The sequence below is a fragment of the Paramormyrops kingsleyae genome, chromosome 20 (genome assembly GCF_048594095.1).
Source record: "Paramormyrops kingsleyae isolate MSU_618 chromosome 20, PKINGS_0.4, whole genome shotgun sequence".
Lineage (NCBI taxonomy): Eukaryota > Metazoa > Chordata > Actinopteri > Osteoglossiformes > Mormyridae > Paramormyrops > Paramormyrops kingsleyae.
In genome coordinates this window covers 3,295,248-3,319,281 of record NC_132816.1, presented here as the reverse complement: position 1 = coordinate 3,319,281, position 24,034 = coordinate 3,295,248, and the positions used below count along the sequence as shown (strand labels likewise).

Below are 24,034 nucleotides of genomic sequence, written 5' to 3'. Positions count from 1 at the left end.
GACGGAAGGTACTGAGAAAGGGGGAGGGGGAGATACAGCTGATACATATGGCAGAGCCTCCTCCTGTACATGCTGAATGTATGTCAGACGGCCGCTCCCGGATTGAATCGGTCAGACAATAAACCGGTGATTTGCAACTTCTCCCCGTGTCAGCTGTGAATCTCTTCTCATCCACGGACCCGGTGGAGACGCTGTGCTCCAACACTGATTATTCATATTTCCACTTCAAAGTCACAACAGTTTTGCCTTATGTCGCAAAAGTTTTGAGTTATAACGCAAAGGTTTTGGGTTATAACGCAAAGGTTTTGGGTTATATCGCAATGGTTTTGGGTTATAATGCAAAGGTTTCGCGTTATATCGCAAAAGTTTTGGGTTATATTGCAAAAGTTTTGGGTTATAACGCAAAGGCCCATAAATATCGCGTTTTTTTTTTTCCTTCTGCCGTTTTTTTTTCTGTTCCCTTGTCACCTTAGGGGCTCCGTAGTAATTGGGCAAAATGCTTCGTTTGACTTTTCGGAGATCATCTACGCCTCCCTGTGGATGACCTCTGACCTACTTTCTGTACGATCTGAATTTCTGTGTTTGAATTTTAGAAAATTGAATTTGATGTTCCGAATTTCTTCTTCATCTTGAAAACTTTAAGTTGTATTAAAAAAAAAAAAAATGGATATCTACAGTCTTAGAATTCAGAACAAAACATTCCTTGTTTGAAAATACATGTCTATAAAACTCTGCCTTAAAAAAAATCAGTTGTGTTAATTTTCAAATGTTTAATATTCAAGTAAAATAATTTCAAATTCAAATCCAAAATAAAATCAAAACCAAATTCAAAGCTATTTTAAATCCCATATAATATTCAGTTTTGATAAATAACACTTGTAAATAATTCAAATTTACACAATTCACATTCAAATAGTTTTGTCATAATATTAGCTCCATAAAAACCAGCACCCACAACTGCCCTCCGTGAATTTGGTTCCTCACCCCTGCCCTAAACAATACAGTATAACAACTATTCCATAGCATTTACATTGTACAGTATCAGGTAGTACAAGTGATCTAGTATACAGATTAAGTATACAGGAGAGAGAAAGAAAAAACTCCATTCATCATTCCAGGTGTGTCATTTTATGTTTGACTCTTTTCACGAAATCCTTATAATGCAATGCAGCAAAATACTAAAATACTGAGGGTAAATGAATCCCCATTAAGCAGGACTCACATAGCTGAAATTCTGCATTTACCTTTACATGCATCCTATAAGTCAATGACTTCAGTTCTTATGTACTTATTCAGCATTTTCAAAGAAATGTCCTCCTTACTGAATATTTACAGTAAATTAGGTCAGTTACAATATACTGAAGAGCTTCTTCGCTAAAATGAAGATTAACATTTAATCATGTATTAAACTGGAACACTCAAATTTAACGGCGAAATCTGTGAAGGGTTCATTCATTGTTAAACCGCTGGGACAGCCATCTTGAGAAAGGCACTATATACAAATGAATAGAACTAGATTAAATTAATTACTGAGTGTGAAAAACTGGACGTTTTATCCAGGGTAGAGGTGGGGGTTTGGGTCAGTTGACTCACCCCCAGCAGGTTGCGTGGGATGTAGCCCTCCTCGTCCCCGCACCGCGCCCACCACCACTCAACCTCGTCCTCGTCCTCACGCCGCACCACCGTCATGCAGTCGCCCTCTCTGAAGTCGAGCTCATCCTCCTTCTGTTGCTTGTAGTCCCAGAGGCCATAGACCACTCCGCGGTTCATGATGCCCATCTTCTCCTGGACGCCTATGGCAGAGATGGCAAGTTCAGGTCCAGAAAGTACAAATCCAGACCAAGATTTAGCTTCAACCAACCAACTGAGTACTCTGTGACCATGACTCTATATGCTCAACTGGTAGGCTGAAACTAAATCTTAGTCTGGATTTGTACTTTCTGGACCTGAACTATCCACTGGGCTACGGTTACAGAGTGAGCACCACAAGTTCAGACAGAGCTATTGTCGAATCTGGCACAACGCTGGTATAGAAATTACTCAAATCGCTTTTAAACATGCCAGCATACACAATCTTGTGCACTAGACAAAACACAGCAATGCACCCCCTGATGGTGACGACCTTTCACCCTGGGGGTCCTGATTACAGCCATCCTATCATTCGATTCCCTTATTAAACTCTAATGTGCACGTTTCCTTTAATGACAAATTAATGTTTTAAATACTATACAGCAAGCCTGAGTTCATCTGCATTTCGGGCCAATGAAGAACCTAATCCTTTGTGAAAGCAGGAAATGATACGTGATCTCATTCACACACACAAGTAATTTAACACAAAGTGCTTAGTCATGTGATGACATACCACCCTGAAATATTTCATAGGATATAAGGTTTCAACAGCAGCCATTCTGATTAGAATGGAACCCGGGTGACTGAGGAGTGACCCCAGAACTTGACTTACCATACAGGAACTGGGAGCACTGGGCGTAGCCGTCCTCCATCTCCTCACACTTGTCAGCCGCCGTCTGCATGTCACTGTAGGTTGCGGCAAAGACGGCAGCGCCCGACTCCACCAGGAACTTGCACACCTGCACGTTATTGCAGGAGGCGGCGCAGTGCAGCGGCGTCCTTGGGGGTAGCGGGGGAGCAAAGGGGGTTAGGGTCGCATTTTCACTCAACGAGCCAAGGCTACAGGAGCAGCAGAGCCCAAGCAGTGAACACATGTTCCCACTAATGTGGTAAAATCCATTGCTTTTTAGCATTCTGTGACTACAGTCAAAAAACTAAAAATGCTGAAAGTCTTGTATTTTGTTTGGTTATTAATGGTTAAGGTTAGGCTTATGCCACAGAAATTAATGGAAAGTCCCCACAATGATCGGAGTACATGAACTGTGTGCCTGTGTATACGTGTGGCCTGATGGTCTATCCCCCCATCCAGGATGCCCCATTATACCTGGGAAGGGCTCCTTAATCGCTGCACCGAATAAATGATTATGGAAGATGGGTGGATCCTAGAAGGTGACGCCAACTGCAGAGGCACCTCTTACACACGGCATAAACATGATCTGTGTATGACCTGGTCTATCATGATCGAAAGCTCCCCACCCAAACATCTCATATGACCATCCCTGCATCACCCAGAAGCTCACCAGCCGTCGCTGTCGGCAGCGTTGACGTTGACACCGAACTGCACCAGGAACTTGACGATCTCCGTGTGTCCCGCGCAGACGGCGTTGTGCAGTGCGGTGATGCCTTCGTCGTTGGGCATGCTGGGGTCCTCCACCTAATGACGTAAATGCTATATGAACATTGTTCCCCGTCGTCATGTTCGAAGGAATGCAAAACAGGCAAGTGTCATTTCAAATGCCAACACCAGCCAGCGTCTCCCCGTGGATGTGCCCAGAAATAGCTTTTATGACTGTCTATTCAGGAGATGTGTCCAATTGGCAGATGCTTCACACAGAAACCAGTTTCATCCATCAGTGAAAAGGGCCTTTTGTAGCCTCTTGCCCAGTTCTAGCTGAAAAACCATTACGGGTTTCTTCCAAAAATTGAAGTCATACTTCAGAGGAACTCATGAATACTGCAGATTGGATGTCTTTTATTACACGGTACAGTCACACATTCTACATGCTCATCTAGACTACAGACAGACCAGGAGCTTTTATGCTCTGTTTTTCATCTGTACAAAAAGCCCAGACAGCGAAGCAGGTACCGAAACTCAGATAAATCAGACCAACACAAGAAATTTACGAACGAGAGGAGGCCATTCGGCCCATCAGTCTCTATTGGGGAGAACTTAAGTAATACTTTAGAGTTTTAGCTTGCGTTACACTAGCAGGAAGACTATTCCATACTCTAACTACATGCTGTGTAATGATGTGCTTTCTCAAATCCATTTTAAAATGTTCACCCGCTAATCACTGAATCAATGTCACAGCATTTGGTCATTTTGCTTTCACTAGAAATGCAGTCAACGATGGTGTGAACCCCAAGAGGACTCATGCCCGGGGCACTCTGCCCACCTCGTATATGATCCTCTGAACTAGGTCGTACTCCCCCTCCAAGGACGAGTCCAGCAGCAAGGCCAGGGGGTTGAACTTGACCCGCATGCCGTGGTCGATGCGCTCCGAGCCAACTTTGCGCAGGTTGGTCCTCTTGCCCTGGGACAGGAGAACAGAGTTTACGGGACACCTCTCAGTCAGCAAGCTGGTGCCGGAAACAAAAAGGCTGCTTCTGATTGGCTGATTGGTAAGTGACCTTGTTAGCAACATGCTAACATGTATTATTTAGATGAAGTAATCAGCGGTCATTAGCATTAAAGATCATTGTAATACTGTTCTATGATTTTAATGGCAAATCAGTGTAAAGAGGCGGTTTATTTTTTAGTTTGCAAAACATGCAGTAGTGTGGCCCGACAGCTGAATATTGGACTCAAAACAGCTCAGATAAGACTGTGGTTTTAAAATGGATATCTAGAAGAACTGATTAGGCTGGTGCTACAGGGGATCAGTAAGACCAGCATTTCCAAACCCGGTCCTCAGTGACCCGCTGACGGTTCACATTTTTGGTCCCTCCTAGTTCCCGGTAAGCAGAAATGTGTACCGTTTGTGGGTCCCTGAGGACCGGATTTGGAATCACCAAGCCAGAGAAAAGCAGGTGATACAGTAAGAGGCAGAGAGCTCATACCGGTGGCAGTGTGACTTGCCCAGTGACCTCTGGAGGCTGCAGGCTGAAGGTGTCCTCTCCCAAGGGGTCCTGGTCCCTGGTGCTAGGGTACGGTGGAGGAGGGTAGGGGGGATACTCCTCTTGGAGGGCCTCTGGGGGGGGAGGAGGAGGAAGGCTGGGCTCCTGTTGGTCATCCTCAGGGAAACAAGCGGTGACATCAGCAAAACCATCCTGATTGGGAATGGGGCTTGGGGGTGGCTTAGGAGGGGCGTCGCTGTCATTTTGGGGAACCAACAAGGGGTCAGGGGAGCTGAGGCCAAGTGGGGAGTCCTGGCTGGGGACCACGCCCTCAGATATACGGCCGTTACAGGGGGACGAGCCTCCGCCTACTGCCTCCTCCTCCACGTGGGGCTGGTAGAAGGGGCTCGTGGTGATGGTCTCCATGGCAGCCAGGGTGGTCTTCTGATAGAGCAGCTTCTGGATGTTGGGTCCGCTGGGACCCTCGGGCTCCGTAATGGAACTACGTTTCTTGAGTGGCCGTGGCGCATGGTATAGCTTCCTGCGCAGGGCCTCCAGGTCCGAATCGCTCTGGTGCCGGTATGGGTTCGAGATGAAGGGCAGCAGCTTGGTGGGGCTCAGGGGCCGGGGGATGCGCTCCGCCTCTTGGCCCTCGCCAGCCACAGCACTGCCCCCGCGGTCCACCTCCGTCTCTGCCACCAGGGGGCGCTCCTGGTTACCGCCATCCGGAGACTGGGACTGCTGCCCGCCTCCTGGGATGACTGGCTTCCCGTAAACTGTGGAGGAGGGAAAAGCACAAGCTGGAAACGGGAGACGGTGCCAAAGAGAGTCTGGTTTTATTCCCTCGCAGTGAAGCACCATGGGAGAGGATCAGCCAACGGCGGAGAATAAGCATAACGAGGAATGTTAAAGGTGCGTTTGGACATTACTGCTCAACACACACACAGAAGATGCATCAGGGACCTGCCTTCATTCCTACTCAGGGACAGCAATTAAACAACCTTCCAAATATGCAGCAATCTGACCTATATTCAAGTTAATTAAGATTGCAATTAACACATAGCTCCCGGAAAAATGAAATAAGATAATTCTACAATACCTCATTTAGGGAGGAAAATTCATTTTTAACCGGAATGCTCACACTGCTGACATAAGCGTGAGACATCCTACAGTAAAATGTCACCAGAAACAAAAACATTAGTGCAACATTTAGTCTGAGATTACCCAGCAGATTCTGCAATCCTACTGCGATCTTCTTTTCCGAATTGTGAATATTTTATATATACACTCAGACATTCACTATAACTTCATTTGCATAACTGTAAGCATCTATATTTACATTTTATTATTTTTATCAGATGCTGGGGTCAGAGCGCAGGGTCAGTCAGCATCGAGATCCCATGGAGCATTTAAGGTTCATAACCTTTTCCCTGAGCCCAATGCCAGCCATGGGAATTGAACCCATGACCTTCCAGACACTGGCAGAGATCCCTAATCTACTGCACACTACATACTTAAAACCATTCTGAAGTGATGTTAATGACATTTGCACACTGTAGGTAATGTACCTTCTTCACAGGAAATTTAACCTGGAAATGATGCAAATCACCATATTAAAGGTACCATAAAACACGCTATAAAGATCTTGAAATTGAACCTTACGTATAACATAGTACCACAAAATCCACAGAGCCATAATTTAAGGTTTAAATTTAGCAACAGTATAAAGAAAGCCTGGCTCTAAAGTATGACAATAATTGTGAAATGCCGCCCAGTATTTTAAAGCGAATAATATCCTGTCCACAGGCTTTAAACTCAATCATAATACCGGCATCCTGATGCCATGATTACCCAATTAAAATACCTCAGCATTCATTTCTGCTCATCTGAGAAGCATCTCATTAAACCTCCTTCCAGGTCTTGGCAGCAATAGCGACCCTGAATGTCAAAGCCCATTTTGCAAAGTTTACTTTGAATTAAGGTAAAAATCATGAAAGAAAAATGACAATATTTTTCTGCACCTCAATGAGGTGGTTAATAGCATAATTGTCACATTGCCACCTAAGACAATCTGTTTCAGTGTAGACAGACCAAATAAAATTAAAGACAAATCCAGTACCTACAAACAGAAATACCCCATAAAACCCTCATGTACCCCAAGCTCACTGCACACCTGATGGCAACTTATCACCCCAGCAACGGGTCAGACGAAAAGACTTTGGACAAAGAGAACCATTCACAGAACCATCCCCAAAAATGCGGTTCCATGTGCTGCAGTCTAAAAGAGAACCATTCACAGAACCGTCCCCAAAGATGCTGTTCCATGTGCTGCGGTCTATAAATAGGCTCAGGAGAGCCATGTTTGCAGCACTCATCAATGGAAGGCTATGCTCTGAAACAAGCGCGCTTCGTTTGGAATCCCTCCGACGCCCTCTCTCACTGGGACGCTCCTGTTTATTAAAGCGAACGGAGAGATCAAACCCGCATCCCCACAGATTTAATCAAAGGGGAGGTGAAAGAAGATCTTGGTGCTAAACACAGATTAAAAAGGAGGAAGGCAGGCAGGGACATTCATCAAGCCTGGCTTGGGAAACTGTCCAGATCCATCTAGAGCGAGGTGCATATTTAAATTAAAAGGGGGGGGGGGGGATCTCTAAAAAGGGGTGTGTTTGAGCCAGCTTTCTGCGAGGTGGGGGGGACTCACCGCGACTCTGTGCACGCGGCAGCGCCCCCTGCAGGCTCTTGCCGCCCTGCTGCGTGTACATAGAGTAGATGGAGCTGGCAGCCACTGTGGGGGGCTTATGGAAAGGCTGGGGGCTGGGCTCCTTGGGTCCAGGCAGCTCGGGCGTGAAGGGCCGCACGGTGGCCGCTGGGGGGGCCTCCTGCTTACAGGGCAGGGTCATGCTCTGGAGGGAGGGCAAGGGGCCCCGCAGGTGCAGTGAGCCGGCCTTGCCAGGGAAGGTGCCCGTGTTCAAGGTCGGCATGCCGTAAACAGACTGGCCGGGCAGGCTGGCCTTGGGTTTGGGTTTGCTGGGCACCGGAGGCGGGACTTTGGCATGAGCCTTGGTGCCGTTCTATTGGAGAAGAGAAACCGGCATTTTAGCGATTAGCACGCTAGGATAAAGCTAGCGCACACTCGTCACTCAAAACTCTATGATGACATCTATGTCTATTTATATATATATACACACACACACACACACAGAGTCAATCATAACACAAGCAATTACCTTAACAAGGGACGAGAAGCAGAAAGTTACAATATATGGCATATTTATTAATGGATACGTTATGTTATAAAAAAACACAAGAAGCAAATCGACAGTGTCATCCACAGGCCATGGTGTGTACCTGCATCTCCCGCAGGTCCTCGCAGCTCCGGTTATGGTGCAAGGAGGCGGCGGGAGCCTCTCCTGCCTTGAACGTGGCCCCTGAGCGAGCCCTCTTACCATCCCTTTTTGACATGTCCGGCTCCTCTGCGGGGAAGGCTGGGGACAGAGGGCACAGGTGAACCGAGAGTGGGCCTGGCGGGAGTCGCTCGGTTACCGGACGGAGGGGGGATTTTGGGGCCTAACAGGAGCAGGTTACCCGCGTCGGGGGAGGCCCGAGGGGGGGCAGGGGAGCCACGACTGCCGCCAGACTCTGTGCTGGAGCTGCTCCAGTCCGCCAGCTTGGCCGGTTGAGACCCGACACCTGCACAAATCCAGTAGGAACAAGCGATGCTCAGTTAAACCATGGGAGGCTGGCCTGCGCTGCTGTGCACCCCCTCCCATCCGGCCGCCCATAAAGCCACCCAAAGCTCTATGATACAGTTCAATTACATGCCAAAATTACAAACTGAGTGCCTGAACTGCTTACAATTAAAATAATGTGCATATACACAACAACTTCCACTAGGTATTATTTGGGTGATAAAAACCATTCATCAGTAAGGTTAACATAACTGTTACGTTGTCCCAGTGCCTTTAAGATAACAGGTCCATCAATTTCACTGAATAAGGATAATGAAACATTTGAAATAATGACATAATTAGGCGGTAATTGAGCTGAAGGTGAGGGCTATTTAAAATCGGTGTTTTAAATTGAAAGGTCATTACGGAACATTAATTAATCGATATGCAATGATTTAATCGAAATGAGTAAGTTGCCTGAGGTAATCCCGGGCCGTACCTAAAGGGGGTTTGCTGGGGACCCCCGGCGAGCTCCTGGCCTGGACCTTCAGAGGGGCCTCCTGCATGGGCAGCGTAGACGTCCCGTCAGGGTAGGCGGGCTTGACCAGCAGCTCGTGCCGCAACGGACCGCGCGGCATGGTGGAGAACTGGATGTATGGCCCCACGGCGGCGACTCTGGACATGCCGGCCTGCTGGGGGGGGTGCCCGTCTGTGTGGACCTGGGTGGAGGGGAGGACCGTGCTTCTTTTTTAAGATAAAATGACATCTATTTGAGGGTCATTCTGGCTCAACTCAAAAAATGGTCCATGCTCGACCACCTCAGAATTGAACTACTTTGTGGCATTTTGTTTGTCCCCCGGCCAATATGAAAAATCCAAAATGTCTGGCCTAGCTCATATAGTTTAGGAGTTACACTGGTTTGACATTCAATGAGAATTTCCCTTCAGGGTAACACCGAGGCAGAAATTGGGGATACACAAGTCTTTGGGCTAATGCCAAACATGTATTTATTTATCTTGTAGCATGTACCCAACCTAAGATTTAAAAATTCTTTCTCTGAGCTGTCAAGAGGCCCAGAATCTCAAGGGGTACTAAAGATATTGTCACTTTCATTGTGTCATTTGAAAGTTCTAGGTTCCCTTCAGTACATATAAAAACCCAGAATGGTACTTTCCATTTTAAGGGTTTTATTGAGCTTCAATAAACCGCAACTATTGAGCTTCAATAAAACCCTTAAAACAAAAATGAAACCCTTAACACACACTAAGGGTAACTGTGATGCACGTTTCACAGCTGGGTGCGTAAATTACAATCACAGGCCCCTGTCAGTGTCGCTCCATTACAAACTTATGCATCTTATTTCAGCCTTCTCCTACAATCAGACCCTCAGAATCTCCATGAATTTTCCTGTCCCAGATAGGAGACAATAGAACACACGTCAAACTGAACTCTGACTGCCAACAGTTAAAGTAAACAGGATAAACATTTCACAATGGGGAAAAAAAGGCAGCGAGACCAGCCATCCCCGCAGTGCGGATATGCGCAGCATGCTGAGTTTTAAAAGTGCATTTTCTCAAAGAACTCCTGAAGTTGCGGTTTTCATGGGAATACAGTCAGGACCTACACAACCATCCTGAAATGAGTTGCAGTGTGTTTGCTGCCACACACATAACCAAAAAGCACAGAAAGCTAATTTACTTTAGAGAAAATAAATTTTGATTTATGTGCAAGTCTTAGGATTCAGTCATTAGAATTAATCAGAATATAAACAACCGAGTTGCCTTTCCAAAAGGCAGACTTTATTGCTAGATAAGTCATACTTGGCTATAGTTTATTTTGGGTAAATTTTTAGTTCCTTTTTTGCGGTTTAAATATCACAGTATTTATGGCAAACATTTCAAATATTGCAATGTGATTTTTTTCCAAAATTGTGCATTCCGAGTATATAAAAATCAAAGCGTTTTAATAAAGCTTCTTTTGAGGCAGAGCTGTCGTTCTGGCTGCGTTCTGTACATTTCATTTCACAGTTCTGATGCCAGTAGCTTATTGTCTACATAAAAGCAACACATCACCACTTCCCGGCCAAAAAACAGTCACAGCAGAGAAAACAATAAGCTCCTACCTGCGCATTATTAATCATTGTCTGTTTTCTGGGGCTGGGACCCTAACAGAACCTTGGGAGAGCTTACGGCTCAGTGCCGGGTTCCAGTTGCCATGGAGATGACCCGGCCAAACACACCCCCCACAAAGGCCACACCCACCCCCTACAAAGGACACGCCCATGATCACACCCACCCCCTACAAAGGACACGCCCAAGGTCACACCCACCCCCTACAAAGGACACGCCCTCCACTCACAGGTACATTCTCTTTCTGTTGCAGCGCCGCCTTCTTCTTCCAAAGCCGGTCACGCAGCTCGCTGACCCGCTTGTCCATGGCCGCCACCTCCAGGTTACGCTTGTTTAGCCGCTCCCTCTGCTCCTGCAACTTGGAGTTCTGCTCCTGGTTCAGCTTGTTCCTCAGCTGGAATGGGAGACAAGACAGACCCTTCACAGTGGGGAAAAAACCATGGCCAGACTTCCCCGGGTCACAGAAGGTGGCCGACACCAGCAGCGGGTGGCTTGTGATGTCAGCACGGTGGCCCAAGGAGCCGAATGCTCCCTCATCTCCACCTGGAGCTCCTTGTAGAGGCGATCCAGCTCCGCCACCGAGCTCTGGCTGTCGTGGAGGCTGTCCATCCGGCCATTCCTCAGCATCTCCAGCTGCCGGCTGAGCTCCTCCACCTTGGAGACGGCTAGGACCAGCTCCCGCTGCTTCTGCTGGAACAGGCTGCTCATCTGCTCGATCTCCTCCACTGCAGGAACACAGACAGTCGTTTCAGCCAGGCTGATGTGCTTCCATCGCAACAAGGTTTGTGCTCACGGAAGAAGCTTCTCGGTCTGCCGGGATCACTCATCACCTCCCTACCATCACCTTCAGGCCAAAACAGATCATGGTGCCTCCATGCAATCTACGCAATAAACACCTCTCTCTCGAGGTCACTGCTGACTTAACCCAATACAAATGCTGACCCCCAATAAAAACACGCTTCCCCAAAATCTCTCATCACACCCCTACTTTTAACTCTGTGACAGGGACAGTTTCTGGATTTCAGATACAGCATTAACATCCATCATTTTAAGAATCAAAGGGAGCTACAGAACTGAGCCACTTTCCTATTGAAGGAGCAACACAGTCTTCCAACAGCCAATCGCGTGACAGCATCCTAACGGACTGATGCGAATGCTTAGAAGCAGGCAGCCAATGAAGCCCAGCATGCTGCAGTCTGCGCTCCTAGGAAAACAGCACTGCATTATTCCTCCCTTGCCAGCTCCCAGCCACTAATCAGGGAGTGCCACAGATTCGGGCTACTGCCTGAGATGCAAGACTGTGAACAGGTAAGCACCAGATATTATGACAACTTCAAACCAGAAAAGTGTACTTCAAACCTTCAAAAAAAACAAAATAAAAAAATAAAAATAAACCAAACCCCATAAACATATGCAAAGTTGCTAGGTTACAGAAAGGTTTCATACAGACTATAGCTCTCATACGTGTGTATTCTGTGCCCCTAGGCGTGCACTGGTGTGTGTTCTGGCCCCTAGGCGTGCGCTGGTGTGTGTTCTGGCTGTGACCCCGCCCATTCCCCGAAGCTCTCGGCCTGATTAGCCGGCAGAGCACTGGGCCCAGCGATGGTGGCTTACCCAGCTTGCCGTTACTGAGACGCTTCTGCTCCACCTGGCCGCGCAGGCTGCGCACCGCCTTCAGCTTGACCTCCTGGCTCTCGGCGTTCTCTCGTAGGCGCCGCAGCTTCTCCTGCTCCACTGCCTGCTGCTGCCGCTGCTGCTCCTGCTGTTTCAGGTGTCGCAGACGCTGCTCCTGCAAGCAACCGGGGAGGGCGTCTTTAGCATAGTAGCTATGTCAGTGAGACAACTGGCATGAAGGGCCTTGTTCAAGGGCCCAACGATAGAATTAATATTCCTATAATGGGATTCAAACCCACAACATACCAGACTCTTAACCCACTGAGCTTCATACCACCCCCACGCTGCCCTGACTCGTCATGGAATTCTGCAGGCGGTTTGACCTTGGCGCCTGAACGAGCGAGTGCGTTCTCTGATGAGGTAATGGATTCAGCAGAGCCTCGTATAAATGTCCTCCTCCTGCACCCTGAAGTACACAGGCAGGACAATACGGAGGCTCCCTGACTCCTGCTCGCTTTACCCACCCTTCTGCTGTCCTCATCTCATTACTCCCTGCATCAGGGATGCCATATCAGCAGGATGGACAATCGAGTCAGTCAGGGCATCCTGCGTCCCTCCCTACTCTAACAGCCTGCCACCCCCGGTACGGTTTTCCCCTGCGTCCCCCCCACCCCACCCCAGATCCCCTCTCTACCTTAGAGGCCAGGAGTTGCTGCTGAGCTTCAATCTGCTGCTGCTGTCGGGCGGCCATCTCCTGCAGCTCTGCCAAGGTCATGTCTATGTGGGGCGCCACCACCTGGGCAGGGCGGGAAGTCCAGGCGGGTTTTAGAAATCCGAAATGAAGCAGCTCCATTCACGGCCATCAGGCGACTCCCCAGGCTATAATTGAACCTACCGCAGTGTTTATCTTTCAGTGTGTGGTAGTGAATCTGATTACTAACACACACAAGTGGGTGCGAACTGAAAAGCTGCATGTCATAGCGAGCCCCTCTGCTGCACACATGCCCACCGACACCCCCCGACTGAGCGGCCCGGGCTCACCCCGTTCTCCATGCGCCTGTCTGTCCCCGTCTTCCCTCCATTCCGCTTAGCCATGTGCTCCAGTGTCCTGGACCCACCTGCGGTAACAACGAGAGAAGAGCTCCGTTTAATAGGAAAGTGATTCCCGTACGGCTATAAATAGCCGCCATTTCAAGGGGCTCTTTGAGCAAGTGGTTGGGTCACACGGAGGTTAATGAGCCAACAAAGAGGTTCAGATGCTTATCGAGCACAAAAACCGCCTGTCACCCTGAGCCCCTTCCCAGGGTTTACGATCCGGTCTTGGGCACAAAAGGGGCTTTACAAGAGAGCCACTGTGAGTGGTTTAGCACAAGTAAACATCAATACTGCAGCCCTCGGAAAGTAAGAGAAGAGCTTAGGCCAACAGAATGGCATCAGAATGAATAAAAAGGGTAAAATGCAGGGAAAGGCACAAGTGAGCGAGCCCCTTTCCCTGGCAGGGTGCAGGCTGCGCCGTCACTGCTTAATGTAAACACTGCGCAGGTCACCACTGCGTCTCCGTAAACACTGTAATGGCACCAGACACACTGCACATGCGAGTACGGCGCTGGTGTTTATGGCTCAAAACAGGAAGCATGGGTGATGTAAGCAGGGACATCTCTACTGTTTATGGGGATAAACTGGAAACAAAAACACAGCTGCACATGACTGTCCTGATGATCAATGCTTAGTTACAGAAAACACACAATCTGCTCTGGCCGACCTTCGGACTTACAGAGGAGGAGAAGGAGCAGAAGAGGAGAGGAAGGTCCTTACCTACATCGCGACCGGGCGCCCGCTCGTGGCGCAGGAAGAAGCGCACCTCTGCCCTCTGATGACCCCAGCGCTGTAGCACGTCCAGCATGGACTCGCTATCGCCAACAGTGCGTTCTGCAGGGGGACACAGCATTCAGACAGGTGGCCCGTTAAATCCACCGAGGCCCACAGCTACGCTTTTCATGGCCTTTCAGGAGCTTTGTAAGTTCTACGGACCATGTCTCACTCAACGGGATTTCCTGAAGCTGCTGAAACAAAAGGACCGAATCAGCATTACTGCCAACGCATACACCCATGGATCCACAAGTGGGGCCATTTATGGCCCTGGGAACAGCCCATTTTCTTTTTCTCGCAGACCTGGAGAACTCTCCGGTGCTCACTGCACATCTCCACGGCCCGATTGTGGTCTCCCTCGATGATGCGTGCCGGCGTCTCCGGCTGCCTGCGCTTCACTGTACTGACAGATAACCATGGCAACCATCCACGCAGTAACCTCAGACACACAAAAGGTGCAGTGTGTGGTCTCTGAAAAGCTGAAACATGACGCCCTGGCCGTCTGTTTCCCCTGCGAAGAGTCGACCCGCCCAGACAAAGACTGAATCCACATGAGGGTGCCCAAAAGAGCTGATATGCCTTAATGGGAGTGTAATGACCAGGCCAGGCAGCACACAGGTCTCCTTCGAACCCGATACAGTTACAACATTACACAATTGTAACAAGGCAGGATGCGGACCTGCCAGTAAGAATGCAAACATACTATTGAAAATGCCAACAGTCCAACAAGGATGCTAAAACAGCATTGCCCTTAACTCTACAAATCTATCTTTAAAGGTCTGTATGCTTCAACGTGGCAAATCACAAAATTGGGGTAGCATATTCGAAACCTCTAATAAAAGATGGGGCTGGGGAGAGAGATGCATGTATTATAGGGAGGAGAAATCTGAGGATTTTATATCGTGAATTATCTTGAAGACATTCACAATCTACTTTTGATGTGAATTATAGAGATCGCAATCTTATGCCCTCCTATTAATGCTTACAAACATCACATGAAACTTCGAAAGCCATTAATATCACTACCTGATCCGTACCACACTTCTTCACCTACCATGCCGATAGCTCACGTACTGAATTGTTATAATACACGAGACCCTGTGACAGAGACATGTGATATAACTTGGCCAATCAACACAGCCACCTGGTAGGATGTCATTCAGGTGGTTTGGGAACAAAACACAGATCGCAGAGCCATACAGAGAGAGAGTCACATCAACAGATGTTCAAAATGCTTGAAAAGTCATATCATTCACGTAGACTTCGAATAGTTCCATGATAGGCTTGGGGGGCCATTTGAAAGTGTTTACAGAAGGAAAAGTGATTTTTAGTGATTAATAGTCAATAAATGCATGGATTCACAATATTTCTGTAGCACACTCAGGGTTCCCGCTGCCGCTCGTCACTCTCGTCATTGACGAAAACGGAACCCATGGTGACGAAGAAAAACGGCATCAAATCGTCACTCTGGCGAATTCAATTTTCAAATGACGAATTTTGAATTTTTAAAAAGTAGAATTTCATTTTTCCCCAATTTTCAACCGTAGCACCCATAGCGCCTAATCAAAACTGGCCCGGCGCCCCGGACACACGATCGTCGATCATCCATGTCAAATGAGCATGGGCCGTTCTAAAAGTAGCAAATGTTATCGATCGGTGTGGGGACATTCTAAAACGCTTAATGTGGTTTAATGTAGTCCATATTCCTTGTATTTCGGTTTAGATTTTTTGTCAGGTGAAAGTGTTTATGTCCAGATATATGTGTGAGAAATATAGTGATTTTTGGTGGCTGTCTTGGTACTTTAAGTTACATTAAGCCTTTTCCTTATAATGGGCGTCAATGGAGGGGAAAACGCTTAACGTAAAATAAAGTCCATATTCCTTGTATTTCGGTTTTGATTTTTTGTCAGGTGAAAGTCTTCATGACCAGATGTGTGTGCGCGAAATTTGGTGATTATTGGTCGCTATTTTGGTACATTAAACCACATTAAGCGTTTTCACATTAAGCGTTTTAGAATGTCCCTCTCAAAGGTACTATGAAACACCGGGAAAGTATTAGCTTACCTTATATATATATATAGTAATTAGAACATTATTTCCGAAATGCGTACTATAGATCATGTTTTCAGCACGCCAGCACGCAAATTTTTACACAGTATTCACGATTCTCCCAACCTTATCAAGTAGACTCGTGACTCGCCCATGCCGTTAGTTGACCAATCACAGTGTGGCTTGTTCCAAATATGAAAGACGGGATTCCCCATGCTTTGTACCCGGATGTACTTTTTTAGAATTTCCCCGCCAAGCTAGCACCTGTCAGATGAGTGAATCATGTCGAAACAGCCTGGACTTTTAGCATTCGGGTTCTCTAAGGCTGCAAAAGGTGCTGATAACGGTGCACCTCGCACTGAACGGTCGTGAGTTTAATGATTAATTTATTAAGAAGCGGTGATAGAGTGACTAAAAAAAACGGATGCTGAAAAAAAGTGAAGAATTTGATTAGTAGAAGCAAAAATGCAAAGAAAAGTGAAGAATTGAAATCAAACTCCAGGGGGAACCCTGGCACACGTGTTACATCAATATGTTTATTAAAAAGTAAAATTGGGTATTAATAATAATAGGCTTCCCTTAGTTAAAGACCATGCTGCTACTGTTTATGGCTTTGAATTTTTTATATATATTATTATTTTCTTAAACTTGTATGGTAGCCAAGAGTAATCGTATCCTAATGTTTATTGATATATTTGGAGGGAGGGGAAGGAAAGAAACGTTTCAAAATTCAGACCAGATGAAATGTTCTCGTATTTAATTCATTGTGGTTTCAGAAACCCCGTGCCAATTGAGGACCTAAATAACCCTAATGACTTAATCACTATTAAACTCCAACATGAATAGCATGCCAAGCACTGGGAAGCTTAATTTTTTTTTTTAAATCCCGGGAGTTAAATATAATATTGGAGCATGTGATCTCAAATTCTTTACTCCCACCACTCTGCAAAAAGAAAAGAAAATAAAAATCATGTTTAGAGCCCTTTTTTCTATAATCCCACAATGCTGGAGGATAAAATAGCATTGAGGGAACAGAATAAAAAATTAATGGGTTGTTCGTGGTTCATGTCACATGATGCTAATTTTATCCAGTATTTTAGCGTTAACTTTCCCTAAATCTAGTAGTTCAGTAGGGGATAATCCACTAAAATGGATGTTAATTTGATACTGAGGTGCTGATAATATACAATCTGACTTTCTTACCCTTTTAAAGCAACTGTATTGTGCATTGTGCTGGTATTTGACGCTAATTTCTGGGAACTATTGACAGGGTCCACGATCTGCCATTGTTGTAAAAAAAAAATAAATAAATAAAAATTAGGGGTGCACCGATCGATCGGCCTCGATCACGTTAATTTGAGGGGATCAGAAATCGACCATATTCCCATGAGATCCACCGATCTTAGTTATATGCTTTTAACTCTTTGGGGTCGAGTATGTCGTCGACGACATCGCGTACTTTTCGCGTCTATTTCAGTTTATAAATATCTCGCTGAAATCTTAATGTATAATCATGAAAAAAACGCTGGCTAAATCCGTAATCTGTCTTCTTTTCAAAACGTCCATTGTCGGAAGTATTAAAGTTTTAAAAATTAGGTTAAATCGGCAAAAAAGTAAACCATGTCATCTTACTTTGTTTTACCTACATCGGGGGCGTGTAGTACCGCTCTCACCCGAAGATCGCTATTCACATTCTAAATAGCCGCATTAGCGCGTATTCAAATCGCATTCGCATGGTAATTCGATTAACAGCGCAACGGTGAAACGCGATCCAGATACATCCCCTTCAGCGCCATAAAAGGGGGTTGGGGACGTGGCCAGGTGACAATGGCTCATTCATACACATGAAAGTTGCTACATATTCAATGAAAGGAGCCAGAAATAGTTACATGAGTTAGGTTTTTCTTATTTATTTATCCAAATTAATGTTGCATCTACACCATTTAGTCATCTTCATGTAGCCAAGACTTTGGTGATCAGATATCTGGGATCAAAACAAACTGCCAGCATTGCTTACTATGTACTTTTATAATGTTTCTGCAAGTGTTCCAAACTGCATTTTGCAATGTCTATACTTTGATGTCAAATTTCAAACTTAACAAAAATCTGACATATTTACAATATATATTAAAATAAAGATGAGTGTAATGGCAAAACAAATATAAGAAATAATTTATTTGCCATGAATTAAGTGTGATGAAATGTGTGATCATGCCCCAGTCAGTGAAAGTGTGTTTCCTACCCCTAGGCCCCAGAGGGTTAAATCAGCCTTTTCTCCCATTCCCGAGAGAGGTGCAGTGCAGGCTGCCTCCCTCCCTATTTTTTGGACAAGTGTGTCATAACAGCTATATATATATATATATATATATATATTTTACAAAATTAGAGAAATTAAAGTCTGGAAGAAAAAATGATTTTGTAGTTCAAACAGCAATGCTCATTTATATGTTCGTTTATATTTGAGGACACTACCTCATGTTTTGTGAGTATTCATATCAATTTACTCAATAAAAATGGAAACATTGAAGTAACTGTCTTTTAGTTATGAAAGAAACAAGATCGGCAAAAAAAAATCGAGATCGGCAGGTAAGGTTGCCTAAGGATCGGTGATCGTTGATCGGCCAGAAAACTGCAATCGGTGCACCCCTAATAAAAATTATTAGAGTGAATGGAGTTGATGTCACTTTCTCTCTCTAAACGCCTCTGACAGATCCAAGGTGTAACAACTCAATCTGTAAGACTTGCTCAACTTTTACCTCACACATCTGCACCGCATAATATTTTCTGGCACTGCCCAATCCGTTCATCGTAGGATTTTACAGCAAAACAAATTGTTTATATTCACAGCAAACTACAGGGGTCTCTATTTAGCCAGAACTGGTGGGAATAATTCCTCTGACTGAAGAAAAATAATAAAAAATCTGTTTTCTATGCTTGTCATATTAGGCATTATCAAACTACCCCATATCTAAAATGCTAGGATTTTCTATGAGATGAAATTGCTGCTATCCAGCAACATTGTATTTTGGCACGCTTAAAGCTTTGGTTCACTCCGAACTGAAGGGACATATCCGGTCACCGCACCGTGACTTGGATACTAAAGAGACCCATAAACACACAAGTGCAGGTGCTGGTGGAGATCACTCACAAGCAGCCATACAATGAGCCTGGTTTAGTGAAAAGAATTATTAACGGAATCAGGTTGGGTCATGAAAATGTCCTGAAACTATGTGGCACAAAATCGGGCACGGTCATGAAATGTGCCGCAAAGTGTAATGCTGCGCATGCGCAGACATGCGAGATGCAAATCGGGCACAGTCATGAAATGTGCCGCGAAGTGTAATGCTGCGCATGCGCAGACATGCGAGATGCAAATCGGGCACGGTCATGAAATGTGCCGCGAAGCGTAATGCTGCGCATGCGCAGACATGCGAGATGCAAATCGGGCACGGTCATTAGGGATGTCCCGATCCGATATTGATATCGGAAATAGGTCCGATATCAGCCCAAAAAAACTCTATCGGATTATATTGGACTGCGTTAAAAATCTCCGATATAAGCAGTCCGTTCTGCTCTAAACTCCGTTACAGCTATTCTATCCAGCAGCGTCCAGAGCCAGCGTGCAAAGCCCACGTGATCACAACACTGCTTGCTAGCGAAGTAGCAAAGAAAAAGACCGATGTCGGTTAAAACAAACAATATTTTTTTTTTCTTATGTTCCTGCTCTCAGCTGTTCCTACCATTTGCTGACGGTAAAAAATAAATAACTGACCTTAATTAGTATTTTGCACTTTAAAAAATATATTTTTGTTTATTTACTTAACATATTTTTCAGGGTCTTAATATTTATTCTTTAATTCTTTTTTATATATTCTTATGTAAAAGGTTCACATTTATGCAGCCAATAGTTAATAAATTAGTCGTTTTTTTTCCCATACTTACTGTTGCTGACTTTTGTTCTCAGTTTGATCTAGCCGTTCATACATTCCACACAACAAAATGGGTAAAAGTATTCATGATTTGTGCTGATTATTGTATCGGATTTGTATCGGTATCGGTTAGTACTGAAGGCTGCAATATCTGTATCGTATCGGAAGTTAAAACGTTGTATCGGGACATCCCTAACGGTCATGAAATGTGCCGCAAAGTGTAATGCTGCGCATGCGCAGACATGCAAGATGCAAATCGGGCATGCACATTCTGACATTTCACAAAGCAATGTTAACTGTAAACTATTCATACAGCTTAAAAGAAAGCATTTTAAATATTTAAGTTGAACAGAGGATTTGATTAACATTTTGAAAACAATGCCTTTAATACAATATTGTGTTTTAAATGGTGCTAAAAGTAGTCCTTAGGGTTGCCTAAGTCAGGGTATACTGGGAACAAAGGATCTCGTTTGCGTGTTAAGATCACATTGTGATGTTTTTGGGAAGATTGCCCACCCCTACACATGTTAAGGTTCAAAAAATATTTCGGTGCTAGGATGAGATTGGGAGTCATGGGAAATTAGCTCATTGTACAGTGATGGTTACACTGACAGAAAACAATCATGGTTTTCTATTCATCAAATAGAATATAGGTATCAGTTCCATGAACACCATAAAAACACTATAAAAGCTGAACTAGCAAAATTCATGTGAAGAAACAAACTAACCATTTAGCTACCTACATAGTCACACAAACATTTAGAAACAAATCGGAACTCAATGCTAATTCGGTGATTTAGCAAGCAACATACAATCTTTTAAATTCAATTTGTAAACAAACAAGAATATTCAGAATTTTTTTTAAATGACATGTGGTTTTGGATGTTACTATCCAACAAAACAACTAAAATGAATAAAAGATCTATCTTCCAACAGCTTCTCCTTGGGGGATGATGCAAGGCGCAGGGGCAACCTAAGTGTGGAGCCGGCCGCTCAGAGGGCATATATACCCACAAATCCATGCATTTCATGTTTTTTGATGTGCTGTGTGAAAGTACACAAATTCCAGAGAAAACAGAGTGCAGGATTCGAACCCTCAACCCAGGAAGCTACTGTGATAGTCAAAGAACAACTCTGAATGAAATAAATAAGATCAAAAAAGCAGAGCTTAACAGAATGCCAGAATGACAGAAAAAAAAGAGGAGAGGAAAGCTGGGGAGGAGAGAGAGAGAGCGAGAGAGAGCTGTGCAAATGAATTCGGCAGACCCTCATGCACGGAACCCGTACGAGAGAGGGCCAGATGGTCAGAAATGCTGGTTACTCAGGATTTAAGCCCAGCTTCCCATAAGTGGTAACAGCACTGATGGGCAGTTAGTGCGGGTAAACGAGGAAGTTCTTCGCTTAACCACTCGCAAGGTCGTTTTCTCGGCTGGCTGGGAGCCAATCAGCTGGTCCAGCTAAGTCGACCGCACCGCGACCGTAATCAAGCAATCCAAGCCCGCTCTTAGTGCCAGGGACAGCGGTCACGGAGCCCGTCCACAGCTACCCACCCGCCTGCCACCGAAAGCTGCTAGCGAAACAGATTAGGACAAAATTAGCCACCAGTGTTTTATTTTAACCCAATCAGAGGGCAGCAGATGGCTAGCGGGAGTGATTCTTAATGGTGTCACTGCGATGCCGCACCAGTGCTAGCGTCACACAGCCATAACCCTGCTCTGTGGCCTACGCTATTCACACAGCGACTAACACAGTCACTAACACAGAGCAGCAGAAAGTTTCACAGAAGCAGAGGCGTCCCCCTCAACACGAACTGTAAAGCAGAAGCTCCCAGTTAATAAAACATTAGAAGGCTATAGAGGTCAGCATATTCCTTATTTAGAAATTACATCACACAAAAAGCTTAAGAACACAATTTATGCTTGTACACAAACAGTGTCGTAAATGAACTACACAGAACAGCAATTCACATGCATGTTTAAAGTCCAGAACCTCCTTTGTCCGAATCGGTCATTTCCCTCACCCCTCCCATCAGGGGGGGCTCGGCTGCCGGAACTTACCGGATCCGCGCCACATCTCAGCCAGGTAACAGTCGGCCTCGCCGGTCTCCTTGCAGAGCTCCACCACGTCACGACAGAGTGTCTGCGGCGTAATAGGCACCTCGGTGAAATGCTGCTCATTGTTACTGAGGTACACGGTGAGGAAGACCTGCCAGCGAAGGAGGGAGAGACAAACATCACGCGGCATTTAGGGTCAAGAGCCACACCTCAACCCTCACCTCCCCTGACTCCTTCACCTCTCCTTGTCGTCTTTTTCCCAGGTAAATACACGCAGGAGCGTGACACAGGGGCAAGATTAAAAATCATCACAACCACACTTGGGCACCAAACCCATCCCAGCGAGACCACACAGCGTCACCTACTCATGGCAAAAGAGGTCAACCGGCGTCTGCGTTCAAAACCAGGTAATCTTTATTCCTCTATCAGAGAAGGACGACCCACTGAGGTGGGGCAGGGTCCACGCTTGCCGTTCCGGAGAGTTTGGCCACGCCGTTGTCATTCCTGACCCTCCTCTGCTGAGAAACGCCAAGGAGACGTGGACGTCACCCCTGTGTCCGATCAGAGGGACTTACACCCGCGGCTGGCAAGCGGCTTCCTGAACTCAGACTCACAACCGGTGCAGATTGAGGCACCTGGCCACAGGCTCTGTCTTCTTCCTGATGTTGAGCAGATATAGCAATGGGAACCTGGGCGCAGAGATACCCACGGAATGCGAAGACTAGCTCCCGCCTCACAAGTGAGGAGTGAGTGAGTGAGTGAGTGAGTGAGAGAGAGAGAGAGAGAGAGAGAGCTGGCAGGCTCGTGACGAAGCGTGCCCGATCCAAGGCTGGACTGCAGCCCAGCACGACCGGCAAACAGATGGGCACCGGGCTGTCCTACACGCATTGCTTTATAATACCGCGGATGGTAGTGGGGGGTGGGGGGGCAAGAGATACAGAGCACTTAGGAAGATGTGAAGAGCACTCTGCAGAGGGATGGGGAGAGGACTGACATGCAGGGGGCGTGATGACCTGCAGATGGTCTGACCACCACACACACACACACACACACACACACACACACACTCTTTGGGCAGGTGAACTATGACCTCCATTCCCCCCCCCCCCCCCCACTTATATTTAAGTGATTGCATTCTGTTTCCTCAGTTTGTCTCTGTTGTCTTCCGCCTATTATTCACTATTCCTTTTTACAGTCACTGCCCTAAACTATTGTGTCAGTAAATGGCACAGCTACTCTAGGTCTCCCCTGCTGGGAAAGGCAGTATATAGAAAACAAACTGAAAAAAAAAACTAGGGATGAAAAGAGCAAAACTGAAGAGTGGAGTCAGATGATTCAACACATGATGCGACATCTTCAGGTGCATCCAACAAAATACAGCTAGGACAATGACGAGAGGAAGACGGCAGGGATAACAGATAAACAGACCGATATAGTGTGTGTGTGTGTGTGTGTGTGTGTGTGTGTGTGTGTGTTCTACAACTCTGTGCCTGTGCCTCTACAGAGTTTCATGACTGGGCATTGGCTGGTTCACACGCCACGCAAGTCTACATCAAACAGCTGTTCAGCTCTGGCTTACTGGCATCCTGATCCTTGCCTAACCCACTTCCCCACCAGCAGATCCTCCAAGACACACTGCCGCCCCGTGGCTAGTGTGGAAAATCCAGACAGGCTACACACCATGTTTAATGTGTGCTGCACACCGTTGGCAGAGGTTTGCCCCAGACCCCCCCTGCGGTTCAGTGAACCAGGATGCCACAGGGGGGACCGAGAAGGAGGTAGAGCAACTAATCACATTTACCCCCCCCCGCCCCGAGAGAGCAAAGGTGACAGATTCTACGTGAATACAAAGAATAAGAACACACCCCTGAAAAAAATTTATCTGCCTTATCAGCATTCAAAGAGTCTAAAGGGGCTGACGTGCAGGAACAGACAGGATCCAGTAGTTACATTCTGTTAACTGAAAGTCCCGCTATGCAGCCGTACTTCCCGTCTCTTACTCAGTAAACACTCGCCCCAGATGAAAAGCTACC

At 46.1% G+C, this 24,034-nt stretch overlaps 1 protein-coding gene across 2 annotated transcripts in view; it reads right to left on the bottom strand.

Moving 5' to 3' along the window:
• Nucleotides 1-24,034, bottom strand: part of LOC111853779 (apoptosis-stimulating of p53 protein 2-like) — a 34,487-nt gene that overhangs the window by 2,571 nt on the left and 7,882 nt on the right. The window contains exons 1-17 of one of the 2 annotated variants that reach the window (XM_023831072.2): nucleotides 22,367-22,749; nucleotides 22,005-22,152; nucleotides 13,916-14,029; nucleotides 13,142-13,218; nucleotides 12,795-12,896; nucleotides 12,101-12,275; nucleotides 11,030-11,211; nucleotides 10,716-10,880; nucleotides 8,857-9,076; nucleotides 8,275-8,379; nucleotides 8,038-8,174; nucleotides 7,391-7,760; nucleotides 4,690-5,462; nucleotides 4,026-4,163; nucleotides 3,150-3,283; nucleotides 2,462-2,628; nucleotides 1,594-1,793 (exon numbers count right to left, since the gene is read on the bottom strand). In XM_023831072.2, the coding sequence (XP_023686840.1) occupies nucleotides 1,594-1,793; nucleotides 2,462-2,628; nucleotides 3,150-3,283; nucleotides 4,026-4,163; nucleotides 4,690-5,462; nucleotides 7,391-7,760; nucleotides 8,038-8,174; nucleotides 8,275-8,379; nucleotides 8,857-9,076; nucleotides 10,716-10,880; nucleotides 11,030-11,211; nucleotides 12,101-12,275; nucleotides 12,795-12,896; nucleotides 13,142-13,218; nucleotides 13,916-14,029; nucleotides 22,005-22,020 (3,075 nt within the window). In that variant the 5' untranslated portion in view covers nucleotides 22,021-22,152; nucleotides 22,367-22,749. Of the gene's footprint in view, nucleotides 1-1,593; nucleotides 1,794-2,461; nucleotides 2,629-3,149; nucleotides 3,284-4,025; nucleotides 4,164-4,689; nucleotides 5,463-7,390; nucleotides 7,761-8,037; nucleotides 8,175-8,274; nucleotides 8,380-8,856; nucleotides 9,077-10,715; nucleotides 10,881-11,029; nucleotides 11,212-12,100; nucleotides 12,276-12,794; nucleotides 12,897-13,141; nucleotides 13,219-13,915; nucleotides 14,030-22,004; nucleotides 22,153-22,366; nucleotides 22,750-24,034 lie in introns of those variants that run through there. The other variant, XM_023831071.2, reaches the window with a different exon arrangement.